General features: G+C 41.6%; 1 protein-coding gene across 8 annotated transcripts in view; it reads right to left on the reverse strand.

Moving 5' to 3' along the window:
* GTF2I (general transcription factor IIi) overlaps positions 1 to 16,506 on the reverse strand; it is a 101,477-nt gene that overhangs the window by 32,729 nt on the left and 52,242 nt on the right. For 7 of the 8 annotated variants that reach the window (XM_039562704.1, XM_039562700.1, XM_039562702.1 and 4 more), the window contains 2 exons: positions 2,887 to 2,949; positions 1,096 to 1,203 (listed from right to left, as the gene is read on the reverse strand). The exons of the other annotated variant lie outside the window; for it this stretch is intronic. In XM_039562704.1, coding sequence (XP_039418638.1) covers positions 1,096 to 1,203; positions 2,887 to 2,949 — 171 coding nt within the window. The remainder of the gene's footprint in view (positions 1 to 1,095; positions 1,204 to 2,886; positions 2,950 to 16,506) is intronic. 8 annotated transcript variants of the gene reach the window in all.

Consider the following 16,506-nt stretch of genomic DNA (forward strand, 5'->3'; position numbering starts at 1 on the left):
CTTTCTGTGAGTCAATTTATGTGGTCACGTGTAAGAGATGGTCCAAAGATCCCTCATCTGCCTCACGATCATCGCCAAGGACAGAGACTGAGCACAGCAGTCCTGGCCTGGCTGAGGTGGGATGTCTGCCAAGTGTTGCCTACGGGTGTGCCCACTGGGAACTGGTACGCATTCCTGAGGAAAATTAGTGCAGGTCCCAATGGACTGCGCCGTTCTTGCTGCCCAGGCAGGAAGGACTGCGCTGAAGCAGAAAGGAATGACCTGTCCTGTCCACCTGTCCTGTCCACCTGTCCTGTACCTGTTTCCCAAAGCAATGGGCCCCATAACAATGGCTGTAGATTCCCCCACCTCTTGGGGAAAAGGGGGGATATTGGGGATACAGCTAGAAAGCAGAAGCAAGAGCACTGCTAAACTCATGCCCGAAGTAGAGGCGCTAACTCTGCTACGCCACAAACCATGCCAGACAGTACGGCCTATAAAAGGCATGCTTGGTATGTACCTGGGATAGTTAGTGCTAGATTCTAGTTTGCAATGTTATTATGAAACATAGATATATGGTCTTGGCCAGTTGCCCCTCGCTTCTGAAAAGGACTATAAAGGGACTTTCTGAGATAACTGAGATTGAGATCTCCCCACGGAAAGAAGATGAATCTATTGGCAGAGGACCACGAGGACTTCATCTCATGCGTTGGTAGCTATTACCCCCCCTTTCTTTCTCTCTACTCTTTTACTTTGTTTTTCTTTCTCTCTCTCTCTTTCTCTCCTCTATTGCATTACCGTGCTGTGGGGACTTAATGAAGGTGCACTGTTCTGATTAAAACTGAGATCCCTTGTGTCCTTTTGCACTCTGAGATCCATAAACAAACCATCACGATCCTCGCTTTTATTAGCAGATCGTGACAGCACGTCAAATACCAAAAAACAACAGAGGTAGCCTATGATGATGATTTTACTGCTGCAATAGACCTACACAGAGCCCATGGCACTCAAATGTAGGCTTGCCCTGGCATGTCTCACTCCTGCAGCACAAAATTACCCAAAACCTTCTCATAAAACAAAGCAGGGAGACAACATCATCTTCAATTTTCATCTTACCAAAATTAAACTCTTTTCCTTTCCTTCTCCCAGTATTGCCAGCTTCATTAGCCAACTTGGTATTCTTCAGTCTCTTCTCAGAGGGGTTGAAGTCATCATCATCATCATCTTAAAGAAACAAGACAAAAATCACTGATTTTATGTCCAGGGAACTCATGTGCAGCACTGGAACTGCTTTGAATGTCAAAGCTCTTACAGAATTAAGGAACTGTGCTTATCAGGGCACTAAATTTTGCAAGAAATTACTTATCTGAGTAACTCTAGAAAGCTCCTGTTCCTACCTGTGAAGGAATAACTTGTGCAAAAGGACCTGGGCAAAGCACAAGACAGCAAAAAGCAAAGCTGCTTCTGAACTTCCTAAGGAAAACAACATTGTCTTCTCAAACGTGACTGGACATCGCATGATCATAAAACGACCACGCAACAGCAAACGGAATCACAAAAGAAATTGTGCAGATATCGACTACATTTTTTATCTAACTGGAAGTAATAGCATTCCACTTGTAGATCTCAAAACACAGTACCTAAGTTTTGCCTTGAAGAGCTCAAATGTTCTAAACCCACTTTCAAACCAGTGTAAATGGGCTCCAACGAAATTCATTGAACAGGTCAGCTCTACCTTAAACACACACAAGTGGACAGGCAGGAAAACAACAAACCTAGCAATCTGTCACACAGCTGCTACTTAGCCAGTCACTTCCCAATCCACCCCTACCTTCCTTATGGAAAGGAGTTTAAACTGTACACTGCCCAATTACCAATACCTGCAACCTCAGAGAAAACAAATGGTTAAAGCAGACAAAGAAAACTAAGTTCACATACAGAAGAACACGGACCCACGTCAACAAGGGTATGGTTTACTTAGCAAGAATATCAATACATATTGACATATCTTGTACCTATACAGTTCTGTTAATCTCTGCCACAGAAAACCTTCTCAGAGCAATTCTACTTTTGTGCTAAAGGCCTTTACATATACGCAGAACTTAAGGACTCTTCTCATAGAAACTTTTCTGTTGAGGTAACGTAAGCGTCATTTCCGTGCTGCATTGTAAAGCAGTGAAAGTAATGCCAGGAGTGCCCACTTTGTCCTAAATGCCCTGCCTACTTTCTAAATTGCTGATTGGGTGGTCTTAAGCTACTTCCACAAGCAAGCACTGCAAAAGCCAATCTCAGCAGGGTTTTTAAGCAGTTACAGGACACTAATTCACAAATACAAGAAACACAGATGACCTCCAACCAAGATCCCAGCAGGAGAACTACTGGGACACTGGTTAGAGGCTTTAGAGCCCTTTAGATAAGAAAGGGAGGTGGTAAGTACAAAGGTTTCTATCTCGTAGTTATTGGCTGAGGCTTCACTTTCACCACGTGAAACACAGCCTTTCCCTTCTGGTACCATCCTTCCCAGAAGCTAGTGTTAACTACAAATTTTACATATAACTACAGTGTGTTTATAAAGAAATGTGTTCTCCAGAATGAATGAATGTTAAAACATCTTCTCTGTTCAATGAGTAGTTTTCATTGCCAGCACTTGAAAAATACACAGAAGACACAAATTGCTGTCAGGCATCATTTCAAAAACAGCCCAGTATATCCAATATGCTTCAGTATATTGTGCTTTTCTAATACTTCTCAAGTAGGTACGTTTACCAAGCAGTGCACAATCCAGACTGCACTCAACACTGGCACACAATTCTCTTCATTCAGTGCCAAGTAACGTAAGCTTTGGAAAACACATTTTGGATATAAAAATTGCCCAACCAACTGAAATCAATAACCCAGGGAACTGACCTTCGCTTGTTAACTCAGCCTCAGAATCCTCACTTGTTTCTGACGAGTCACGCTGGGAGGAATCTGAAAGGGAAAACAGGAATGCCGAATGACGAACACACAAAAGATTTTCAACCAAACATGCCATGCCTTTGCATTTAAACCAACATCATCAAAGAAGCCTCTTGCACTCACAGCATGCAAGAAAAACAGAAGCAAAGATATGTTACCATAAGCCCTTGAGCAATTCCAGACAAAGGCAAGGAGGGGAGGATTACACTTGCTAAACTGCGCGTGCAGCAGTGCAGAGTTGGTGCTATGACAGAAGGAAGTTCCAGAGTCTTGGCTTTGTAGGGTTAATACAATCATAAGTATTTTCCCCTCTGCTACCCTGGATTACTGAAAATATAAACAAAGGCTGTGATCCCCACAGGTTATGTATTTGCTTTACCATCTCTACAGACTCATGGTTGCTCCGCTAGAATGCTTTCCATCACAGGCTGCAAGGCCAACAGTGAAACATGGGAGGGAAATTCATGATCACCATGCTTTTGTTGGGGCAGTGTGCACCAACAACACAAACAGGATTAGCTCATCAACACTCGGTGGGAGAAAGAGCAATTTATACTTAACTGCAGTACAGTCTGAGAAAGTGAAGCTAATTGTATCAGAAACTATACCAAGATTAGGCAGCAGTGTGTGAAGGAACATATTTTAGCTACTCTGGCACAGTAAAGCTGCGCTTGTGCATTTTGAAGAGGATCTTCTTTCAGGTCTCTCTAAGCTGGAGCATGGTATTGCTTTGGGAGCCGGTCATAAGGAATCTTTGTTTCAAAGGTTTCCCTTCACATGATGTGGTGTACAGCAGAAATTCAGCAGTAACTGCAGTATATTTGAACTATGTCAAATACATCATCCAGTTCATGGAAAACAGAGTGTGATGTTTTGGTCTAATTCCAAGTGAGTGCTGGGTAGATAATTAGCAAATGCGAAGCACAACAAAAGGAAAGAATTAGGAGTTGTTTCACTAGACATGAACATAAAGTATGGTCTTTATAAAATTCTAGTCAAAACCAAGGCAGAGTCAGAGTCTCGGTCATTTCCTATCACACTTCCCCTTCCTCACGCTCTCTCTTCATGGTCAGGAATAAAGCACAGGGCATGATGCTGGGGAAAACAAAGTACCTAGATTTCTCTACTCAAGTGAGTTCAGTTCATCGTGCAGCCAGCACGAGCAATGAACTTTATTCTCCTTTATCAGGAGAAATGCTGCTGAATTTCATGTAATGGTGTTACCTACCTTCAAAGCAAAACTAATGGGATTTGCAAGAAAGAGCATTGCTGCTAGCAAAACCTGCCTAGAAATGCACCCGACTCAGACTGGAGAGCCACGTGCCCAGAACATAGCCAGCCTAACCATGATGTACTTTTCACATCCCATCAACACATTAAACTTTGGGTCACGAGCACCTTAAAATGCCTTTCATGATTTAAAATAATGACCACACCCATCACAACTTGCTTATACCAAGCCCCAGAGTGCTGTGATTTGGGAGATTAAAAGCAAAACAAAACAAACATCACAAAAGACAACCCAGTGGAAATATGAAAAGAGAATGCTTGAAAGAAGACATACAACTCCGATTAGGCAACATCTTTCCAAATATTTCTGGGAAAAAATATCCAATGATGTTAACTTAGCCTCACAAAAAACGTTGCACATCTCAAATGCTCTAACTCTGTCTCCACATCTGTTCCTTCACTGCCATTGCAACTCTGGGAGATGCCCTCCAAAATATAAAGTAAAAAACATAACTCCTGACTGCACAGAACCTTATAAAAGCAGACAGATTAATGTGTCCAGAAACCACACCAAAACACTGAATAAAGGACACGAACAGTACTGCAAAAAATCCCATGCAAAGCATCTTTAACCAGAGTAAACTGAAGTGCATGGCTGCATTTCTGTGGAGAACCCAACACAAGGCATCATGAAACAACGCTACCAAGAGATCCCAGCTTTCTGTGAGTCAATTTACGTGGTCATGTCAAATACCAAAAAACAACAGAGGTAGCCTATGATGATGATTTTACTGCTGCAATAGACCTACACAGAGCCCATGGCACTCACATGAAGGCTTGCCCTGGCATGTCTCACTCCTGCAGCACAAAATTACCCAAAACCTTCTCATAAAACAAAGCAGAGAGACAACATCATCTTCAATTTTCATCTTACCAAAATTAAACTCTTTTCCATTTCTTCTCCCACTATTGGCAGTTTCAGTAGCCAACTTGGTGTTCTTCAGTCCCTTGTCAGGGGGCAGGTAGTCATCGTCATCATCTTAAAGATACAAAAAAGCCATCACTGGTTTTATGTGCAGGGAACTCATGTGCAGCGCTGGAATTGCTTTGAACTTCAAAGCTCTTACAGAATTAAGGAACTGTGCTTATCAGGGCACCAATTACTTATCTGAGTAACTCTAGAAAGTTCCTGCTCCTACCTGTGAAGGAATAACTTGTGCAAAAGGACCTGGGCAAAGCACAAGATTAGCAAAAAGCAAAGCTGCTTCTGAACTTCCTAAATGCCCTGCCTACTTTCTAAATTGCTGATTGGGTGGTCTTAAGCTAATTCCACAAGCAAGCACTGCAAAAGCCAATCTCAGCAGGGTTTTTAAGCAGTTACAGGACACTAATTCACAAATACAAGAAACACAGATGACCTCCAACCAAGATCCCAGCAGGAGAACTACAGGGACACTGGTTAGAGGCTTTAGAGCCCTTTAGATGAGAAAGGGAGGTGGTAAGTACAAAGGTTTCTATCTCATAGTTATTGGCTGAGGCTTCACTTTCACCACTGCAACAAAGCCCTTCCTGTTCTGCTACCATCCTTCCCAGAAGCTAGTGTTAACTACAAATTTTACATATAACTACAGTGTGTTTATAAAGAAATGTGTTCTCCAGAATGAATGAATGTTAAAACGACTTCTCTGTTCAATGAGTAGTTTTCATTGCCAGCACTTGAAAAATACACAGAAGACACAAATTGCTGTCAGGCATCATTTCAAAAACAGCCCAGTAAGTCCAATATGCTTCAGTATATTGTGCTTTTCTAACACTTCTCAAGTAGGTACGTTTACCAAGCAGTGCACAATCCAGACTGCACTCAACACTGGCACACAATTCTCTTCATTCCGTGCCAAGTAATGAAGGCTTTGGAAAACACATTTTGGATGTAAAATTGCCCAACCAACTGAAATCAATGACCCAGGGAACTGACCTTCAACAGTGACCTCAACCTCAGGTTTCTCACTTGTTTCTGACGAGTCACGCTGGGAGGAATCTGAAAGGGAAAACAGGAATGCCGAATGACGAACACACAAAAGATTTTCAACCAAACATGCCATGCCTTTGCATTTAAACCAACATCATCAAAGAAGCCTCTTGCACTCCCCCAGCATGCAAGAAAAACAGAAGCAAAGATATGTTACCATAAGCCTTTGAGCAATTCCAGACAAAGGCAAGGAGGGGAGGATTACACTTGCTAAACTGCGCGTGCAGCAGTGCAGAGTTGGTGCTATGACAGAAGGAAGTTCCAGAGTCTTGGCTTTGTAGGGTTAATACAACCATAAGTATTTTCCCCTCTGTTACCCTGGATTACTGAAAATATAAACAAAGGCTGTGATCCCCACAGGTTATGTATTTGCTTTACCATCTCTACAGACTCATGGTTGCTCTGCTAGAATGCTTTCCATCACAGGCTGCAAGGCCAACAATGAAACATGGGAGGGAAATTCATGATCACCATGCTTTTGTTGGGGCAGTGTGCACCAACAACACAAACAGGATTAGCTCATCAACACTTGCTGGGAGAAAGAGCAATTTATACTTAACTGCAGTACAGTCTGAGAAAGTGAAGCTAATTGTATCAGAAACTATATCAAAATTAGGCAGCAGTGTGTGAAGGAACATATTTTAGCTACTCTGGCACAGTAAAGCTGCACTTGTGCATTTTGAAGAGGATCTTCTTTCAGGTCTCTGTAAGCTGGAGCATGGCATTGCTTTGGGAGCCGGTCTAAAGGAATCTTTGTTTCAAAGGTTTCTCTTCACATGATGTGGTGTACAGCAGAAATTCAGCAGTATCTACTGAGGCACCTTAACTGCAGTATATTTGAACTATGTCAAATACATCATCCAGTTCATGGAAAACAGAGTATGATGTTTTGGTCTAATTCCAAGTGAGTGCTGGGTAGATAACTAGCAAACGCAAAGTACAACAAAAGCAAAGAATTAGGAGTTGTTTCACTAGACATGAACATAAAGTATGGTCGTAAAAATAATTGACCACTTAGAACCTTTCTGAGAGAATTAAAGAAGTTAAAAAAATTATAAAATATACAGCATTTTTGGAAATTTAAGAACAGCCACAAGACTGGCAGGTGGTCCACCTAGTCCAGCACCAAATCCCAGAGAAACACTCACACTTAAGGGACTCATGAAAAAAACTCAAAGCACATGGCAACAAAGTTCTGGAAGAAAACTCCCAGATGGGACATTTCTTCTTAAGACACATTAAACCAATGGTTTTAAACACCAAAGTAAGTTTTTTAACAATGTATCATCAGCACTAGGTCTCTTCTCATCTTGGGGAAATACACACAGCTCCTATGCAGAAGCCATCTTCACAGGTCTCAATGTTGTCATTCACCAGCACTGGCTCCAGTTTCTCAAACGTGATTTTGTTCCCTTTAAAACAATTTCTTCTGACACTCATAACCTTAACTTTCTGATTGCTGAATTGCAATCACACCGTGCTGCCCACTCGTCCAATCTCATTAAGACCACCTCAGACACCTACAGCAGCTACAGCTAACCTGGGGGATTGCAGGCACACCATGGTTTTGCCACTTCCCTTTTCACCATCTTGCCAAGGTTACTGGAGGGGAAAAACACTGAAAACCCCCAGTGACATATACCAAAATATACAAACTCTGATGGTTTTCTTTGAAGGAAATTGTCACTTGTGCAAACCTGCATCACTGGCTGTAGCTTTCAGACAAACTTTAGGAAAAGCTTTAAATGCCTCTTCTACCTATTTCTGTACTAAAAGATGGATTACACCCAAGACTCTATAAAACCCAAACACTGCCGCTGATTCTTCTGTCTTACTTGTTTTTGTGAGGATCAGCAATAACTAATTTCCATTGCACAGAATCCAGACAAGGCTGCCTACTCTGTATGCCTATTTAAACCACAAATGAAACTGAAGTTAGACTGTTACCTGCCATTTTTAGCCACTGCCTCTAGACCTTTTCATAAATACCAGCCTTCACGAGCAACAGATTGATTTGATTCACCAAAACCACGTGCAACCTTCCACACCTCTCTTACAGAAACTTGTGAAGAAGAACAGAGCTGAGAAAAAGGTGTGTAACAAAACCTTAGTCTGACTCAAAGGACCACACTCAGCAGCTGTAGCTATAAAATTCTAGTCAAAAGCAAGGCAGAGTCAGAGTCTCGGTCATTTCCTATCACACTTCGCCTTCCTCATGCTCTCTCTTCACCGTCAGGAAAAAAGCACAGGGCATGATGCTGAGGAAACAAAGTACTTAGATTTCTCTACTCAAATGAGTTCAGTTCATAGTGCAGCCAGCACGAGCAATGAACTTTATTCTCCTTTATCAGGAGAAATGCTGCTGAATTTCATGTAATGGTACCCTTAACTATGGCGATACCTACCTTCAAAGCAAAACTAATGGGATTTGCAAGAAAGAGCATTGCTGCTAGCAAAACCTGCCTAGAAATGCACCCGACTCAGGCTGGAGAGCCACGTGCCCAGAACATAGCCAGCCTAACCATGATGTACTTTTCACATCCCGTCAACACATTAAACTTTGGGTCACGAGCACCTTAAAATGCCTTTCATGATTTAAAATAATGACCACACCCATCACAACTTGCTTATACCAAGCCCCAGAGTGCTGTGATTTGGGAGATTAAAAGCAAAACAAAACAAACATCACAAAAGACAACCCAGTGGAAATATGAAAAGAGAATGCTTGAAGAAGACATACAACTTCAAGTAGGCAACATCTTTCCAAATATTTCTGGGAAAAAATATCCAATGATGTTAATTTATCCTCACAAAAAACACTGCACATCTCAAATGCTCTAACTCTGTTTCCACATCTGTTCCTTCACTGCCATTGCAACTCTGGGGGATGCCTTCCAAAATATAAAGTAAAAAACATACTCCTGACTGCACAGAACCTTATAAAAGCAGACAGATTAATGTGTCCAGAAACCACACCAAAACACTGAATAAAGGACAGGTACAGGACTGCAAAAAATCCCATGCAAAGCATCTTTAACCAGAGTAAACTGAAGTGCATGGCTGCATTTCTGTGGAGAACCCAACATAAGGCATCATGAAACAACGCTACCAAGAGATCCCAGCTTTCTGTGAGTCAATTTACGTGGTCACGTCAAATACCAAAAAACTACAGAGGTAGCCTATGATGATGATTTTACTGCTGCAATAGACCTACACAGAGCCCATGGCACTCACATGAAGGCTTGGCCTGGCATGTCTCACTCCTGCAGCACAAAATTACCCAAAACCTTCTCATAAAACAAAGCAGGGAGACAACATCATCTTCAATTTTCATCTTACCAAAATTAAACTCTTTTCCATTTCTTCTCCCACTATTGGCAGCTTCAGTAGCCAACTTGGTGTTCTTCAGTCTCTTGTCAGGGGGCAGGTAGTCATCGTCATCATCTTAAAGATACAAAAAAAACCATCATTGGTTTTATGTCCAGGGAACTCATGTGCAGCACTGGAACTGCTTTGAATGTCAAAGCTCTTACAGAATTAAGGAACTGTGCTCATTGCAACAAATTACTTATCTGAGTAACTCTAGAAAGCTCCTGCTCCTACCTGTGAAGGAATAACTTGTGCAAAAGGACCTGGGCAAAGCACAAGACAGCAAAATACAAAGCTGCTTCTGAACTCCTAAGGAAAAACAACATTGTCTTCTCAAACGTGACTGGACATCACATGATCATAAAACGACCACGCAACCAGCAAACGGAATTCACGAAAGAAATTGTGCAGATACGGACTTTTTATCTAACTGAAGTAATAGCATTCCACTTGTAGATCTTCAAAACACAGTACCTAAGTTTTGCCTTGAAGAGCTCAAATTGTCTAAACCCACTTTCAAACCAGTGTAAATGGGCTCCCAATGAAATTCATTGAACAGGTCAGCTCTACCTTAAACGCACACAAGTGGACAGGCAGGAAACAACCAAACCTAGCAATCTGTCACACAGCTGCCTACTTAGCCAGTCACTTCCCAATCCACCCCTACCTTCCTTATGGAAAGGAGTTTAAACTGTACCCTGCCCAATTACCGAATACCTGCAACCTCAGAGAAAACAAATGGTTTAAAGCAGACAAAGAAAACTAAGTTCACATACAGAAGAACACGGACCCACGTCAACAAAGGGTATGGTTTACTTAGCAAGAATATCAATACATATTGACATATCTTGTACCTATACAGTTCTGTTAATCTCTGCCACAGAAAACCTTCTCAGAGCAATTCTACTTTTGTGCTCTAAAGGCCTTTACATATACGCAGAACTTAAGGACTCTTCTCATAGAAACTTTTCTGTTGAGGTAACGTAAGCGTCATTTCCCGTGCTGCATTGTAAAGCAGTGAAAGTAATGCCAGGAGTGGCCCACTTTGGTCCTAAATGCCCTGCCTACTTTCTTAAATTGCTGATTGGGTGGTCTTAAGCTACTTCCACAAGCAAGCACTGCAAAAGCCAATCTCAGCAGGGTTTTTAAGCAGTTTACAGGACACTAATTCCACAAACACAAGAAACACAGATGACCTCCAACCAAGATCCTATCAGGAGAACTACTGGGACACTGGTTAGAGGCTTTAGAGCCCTTTAGATGAGAAAGGGAGGTGGTAAGTACAAAGGTTTCTATCTCATAGTTATTGGCTGAGGCTTCACTTTCACCACTGCAACACAGCCCTTCCTGTTCTGGTACCATCCTTCCCAGAAGCTAGTGTTAACTACAAATTTTACATATAACTACAGTGTGTTTATAAAGAAATGTGTTCTCCAGAATGAATGAATGTTAAAACGTCTTCTCTGTTCAATGAGTAGTTTTCATTGCCAGCACTTGAAAAATACACAGAAGACACAAATTGCTGTCAGGCATCATTTCAAAAACAGCCCAGTATGTCCAATATGCTTCAGTATATTGTGCTTTTCTAATACTTCTCAAGCAGGTACGTTTACCAAGCAGTGCACAATCCAAACTGCACTCAACACTGGCACACAATTCTCTTCATTCCGTGCCAAGTAATGAAGGCTTTGGAAAACACATTTTGGATATAAAAATTGCCCAACCAACTGAAATCAATGACCCAGGGAACTGACCTTCAACAGTGACCTCAACCCTCAGGTTTCTCACTTGTTTCTGACGAGTCACGCTGGGAGGAATCTGAAAGGGAAAACAGGAATGCCGAATGACGAACACACAAAAGATTTTCAACCAAACATGCCATGCCTTTGCATTTAAACCAACATGGTCAAAGAAGCCCCTTGCACTCCCAGCATGCAAGAAAAACAGAAGCAAAGATATGTTACCATAAAAGCCTTTGAGCAATTCCAGACAAAGGCAAGGAGGGGAGGATTACACTTGCTAAACTGCGCGTGCAGCAGTGCAGAGTTGGTGCTATGACAGAAGGAAGTTCCAGAGTCTTGGCTTTGTAGGGTTAATACAATCATAAGTATTTTCCCCTCTGTTACCCTGGATTACTGAAAATATAAACAAAGGCTCTGATCCCCACAGGTTATGTATTTGCTTTACCATCTCTACAGACTCATGGTTGCTCTGCTAGAATGCTTTCCATCACAGGCTGCAAGGCCAACAATGAAACATGGGAGGGAAATTCATGATCACCATGCTTTTGTTGGGGCAGTGTGCACCAACAACACAAAACAGGATTAGCTCATCAACACTTGGTGGGGAGAAAGAGCAATTTATACTTAACTGCAGTACAGTCTGAGAAAGTGAAGCTAATTGTATCAGAAACTATACCAAGATTAGGCAGCAGTGTGTGAAGGAACATATTTTAGCTACTCTGGCACAGCAAAGCTGCACTTGTGCATTTTGAAGAGGATCTTCTTTCAGGTCTCTCTAAGCTGGAGCATGGTATTGCTTTGGGAGCTGGTCTAAAGGAATCTTTGTTTCAAAGGTTTCTCTTCACATGATGTGGTGTACAGCAGAAATTCAGCAGTATCTACTGAGGCACCTTAACTGCCGTATATTTGAACTATGTCAAATACATCATCCAGTTCATGGAAAACAGAGTGTGGTGTTTTGGTCTAATTCCAAGTGAGTGCTGGGTAGATAACTAGCAAACGCAAAGTACAACAAAAGCAAAGAATTAGGAGTTGTTTCACTAGACATGAACATAAAGTATGGTCGTAAAAATAATTGACCACTTAGAACCTTTCTGAGAGAATTAAAGAAGTTAAAAAAATTTTAAAATATACAGCATTTTTGGAAATTTAAGAACAGCCACAAGACTGGCAGATGGTCCACCTAGTCCAGCACCAAATCCCAGAGAAATACTCACACTTAAGGGACTCATGCAAAAAACTCAAAGCACATGGCAACAAAGTTCTGGAAGAAAACTCCCAGATTGGACATTTCTTCTTAAGACACATTAAACCAATGGTTTTAAACACCAAAGTAAGTTTTTTAACAATGTATCATCAGCACTAGGTCTCTTCTCATCTTGGGGAAATACACACAGCTCCTATGCAGAAGCCATCTTCACAGGTCTCAATGTTGTCATTCACCAGCACTGGCTCCAGTTTCTCAAACGTGATTTTGTTCCCTTTAAAACAATTTCTTCTGACACTCATAACCTTAACTTTCTGATTGCTGAATTGCAATCACACCGTGCTGCCCACTCGTCCAATCTCATTAAGACCACCTCAGACACCTACAGCAGCTACAGCTAACCCGGGGGATTGCAGGCACACCATGGTTTTGCCACTTCCCTTTTCACCATCTTGCCAAGGTTACTGGAGGGGAAAAACACTGAAAACCCCCAGTGACATATACCAAAATATACAAACTCTGATGGTTTTCTTTGAAGGAAATTGTCACTTGTGCAAACCTGCATCACTGGCTGTAGCTTTCAGACAAACTTTAGGAAAAGCTTTAAATGCTTCTTCTACCTATTTCTGTACTAAAAGATGGATTACACCCAAGACTCTATAAAACCCAAACACTGCCGCTGATTCTTCTGTCTTACTTGTTTTTTTGAGGATCAGCAATAACTAATTTCCATTGCACAGAATCCAGACAAGGCTGCCTACTCTGTATGCCTATTTAAACCACAAATGAAACTGAAGTTAGACTGTTACCTGCCATTTTTAGCCACTGCCTCTAGACCTTTTCATAAATACCAGCCTTCACGAGCAACAGATTGATTTGATTCACCAAAACCACGTGCAACCTTCCACACCTCTCTTACAGAAACTTGTGAAGAAGAACAGAGCTGAGAAAAACGTGTGTAACAAAACCTTAGTCTGACTCAAAGGACCACACTCAGCAGCTGTAGCTATAAAATTCTAGTCAAAAGCAAGGCAGAGTCAGAGTCTTGGTCATTTCCTATCACACTTCGCCTTCCTCATGCTCTCTCTTCACGGTCAGGAATAAAGCACAGGGCATGATGCTGGGGAAAACAAAGTACCGAGATTTCTCTACTCAAGTGAGTTCAGTTCATAGTGCAGCCAGCACGAGCAATGAACTTTATTCTCCTTTATCAGGAGAAATGCTGCTGAATTTCATGTAATGGTACCCTTAACTATGGCGATACCTACCTTCAAAGCAAAACTAATGGGATTTGCAAGAAAGAGCATTGCTGCTAGCAAAACCTGCCTAGAAATGCACCCGACTCAGGCTGGAGAGCCACGTGCCCAGAACACAGGCAGCCTAACCATGATGTACTTTTCACATCCCATCAACACATTAAACTTTGGGTCACGAGCACCTTAAAATGCCTTTCATGATTTAAAATAATGACCACACCCATCACAACTTGCTTATACCAAGCCCCAGAGTGCTGTGATTTGGGAGATTAAAAGCAAAACAAAACAAACATCACAAAAGACAACCCAGTGGAAATATGAAAAGAGAATGCCTGAAGAAGACATACAACTTCAAGTAGGCAACATCTTTCCAAATATTTCTGGGAAAAAATATCCAATGATGTTAATTTATCCTCACAAAAAACACTGCACATCTCAAATGCTCTGTTTCCACATCAGTTCCTTCACTGCCATTGCAACTCTGGGGGATGCCTTCCAAAATATAAAGTAAAAAACATACTCCTGACTGCACAGAACCTTATAAAAGCAGACAGATTAATGTGTCCAGAAACCACACCAAAACACTGAATAAAGGACACATACAGGAGTGCAAAAAATCCCATGCAAAGCATCTTTAAACAGAGTAAACTGAAGTGCATGGCTGCATTTCTGTGGAGAACCCAACATAAGGCATCATGAAACAACGCTACCAAAAGATCCCAGCTTTCTGTGAGTCAATTTACGTGGTCACGTCAAATACCAAAAAACTACAGAGGCAGCCTATGATAATGACTTTACTGCTGCAATAGACCTACACAGAGCCCATGGCACTCACATGAAGGCTTGGCCTGGCATGTCTCACTCCTGCAGCACAAAATTACCCAAAACCTTCTCATAAAACAAAGCAGGGAGACAACATCATCTTCAATTTTCATCTTACCAAAATTAAACTCTTTTCCATTTCTTCTCCCACTATTGGCAGCTTCAGTAGCCAACTTGGTGTTCTTCAGTCTCTTGTCAGGGGGCAGGTAGTCATCGTCATCATCTTAAAGATACAAAAACACCAACACTGGTTTTATGTCCAGGGAACTCACGTGCAGCACTGGAATTGCTTTGAATGTCAAAGCTCTTACAGAATTAAGGAACTGTGCTCATTGCAACAAATTACTTATCTGAGTAACTCTAGAAAGCTCCTGTTCCTACCTGTGAAGGAATAACTTGTACAAAAGGACCTGGGCAAAGCACAAGACAGCAAAAAACAAAGCTGCTTCTGAACTTCCTAAGGAAAACAACATTGTCTTCTCAAACGTGACTGGACATCACATGATCATAAAACGACCACGCAACAGCAAACGGAATCACAAAAGAAATTGTGCAGATATGGACTTTTTTATCTAACTGGAAGTAATAGCATTCCACTTGTAGATCTCAAAACACAGTACCTAAGTTTTGCCTTGAAGAGCTCAAATGTTCTAAACCCACTTTCAAACCAGTGTAAATGGGCTCCAATGAAATTCACTGAACAGGTCAGCTCTACCTTAAACACACACAAGTGGACAGGCAGGAAAACAACAAACCTAGCAATCTGTCACACAGCTGCTACTTAGCCAGTCACTTCCCAATCCACCCCTACCTTCCTTATGGAAAGGAGTTTAAACTGTACACTGCCCAATTACCAATACCTGCAACCTCAGAGAAAACAAATGGTTAAAGCAGACAAAGAAAACTAAGTTCACATACAGAAGAACACGGACCCACGTCAACAAGGGTATGGTTTACTTAGCAAGAATATCAATACATATTGACATATCTTGTACCTATACAGTTCTGTTAATCTCTGCCACAGAAAACCTTCTCAGAGCAATTCTACTTTTGTGCTAAAGGCCTTTACATATACGCAGAACTTAAGGACTCTTCTCATAGAAACTTTTCTATTGAGGTAACGTAAGCGTCATTTCCGTGCTGCATTGTAAAGCAGTGAAAGTAATGCCAGGAGTGCCCACTTTGTCCTAAATGCCCTGCCTACTTTCTAAATTGCTGATTGGGTGGTCTTAAGCTACTTCCACAAGCAAGCACTGCAAAAGCCAATCTCAGCAGGGTTTTTAAGCAGTTACAGGACACTAATTCACAAACACAAGAAACACAGATGACCTCCAACCAAGATCCTATCAGGAGAACTACTGGGACACTGGTTAGAGGCTTTAGAGCCCTTTAGATGAGAAAGGGAGGTGGTAAGTACAAAGGTTTCTATCTCATAGTTATTGGCTGAGGCTTCACTTTCACCACTGCAACACAGCCCTTCCTGTTCTGGTACCATCCTTCCCAGAAGCTAGTGTTAACTACAAATTTTACATATAACTACAGTGTGTTTATAAAGAAATGTGTTCTCCAGAATGAATGAATGTTAAAACGACTTCTCTGTTCAATGAGTAGTTTTCATTGCCAGCACTTGAAAAATACACAGAAGACACAAATTGCTGTCAGGCATCATCTCAAAAACCAGCCCAGTATGTCCAATATGCTTCAGTATATTGTGCTTTTCTAATACTTCTCAAGTAGGTACGTTTACCAAGCAGTGCACAATCCAGACTGCACTCAACACTGGCACACAATTCTCTTCATTCCGTGCCAATCCTTCATTCAGTTGCCAACCCTTGGTCGATAGCTGCATCACGCGACAGGGATCCCAAATTCCTCACTTTAATTCCACGAACTCTATTATCACCTGTGGAATCC

The sequence above is a fragment of the Corvus cornix genome, chromosome 19 (assembly GCF_000738735.6).
Source record: "Corvus cornix cornix isolate S_Up_H32 chromosome 19, ASM73873v5, whole genome shotgun sequence".
NCBI lineage: Eukaryota > Metazoa > Chordata > Aves > Passeriformes > Corvidae > Corvus > Corvus cornix.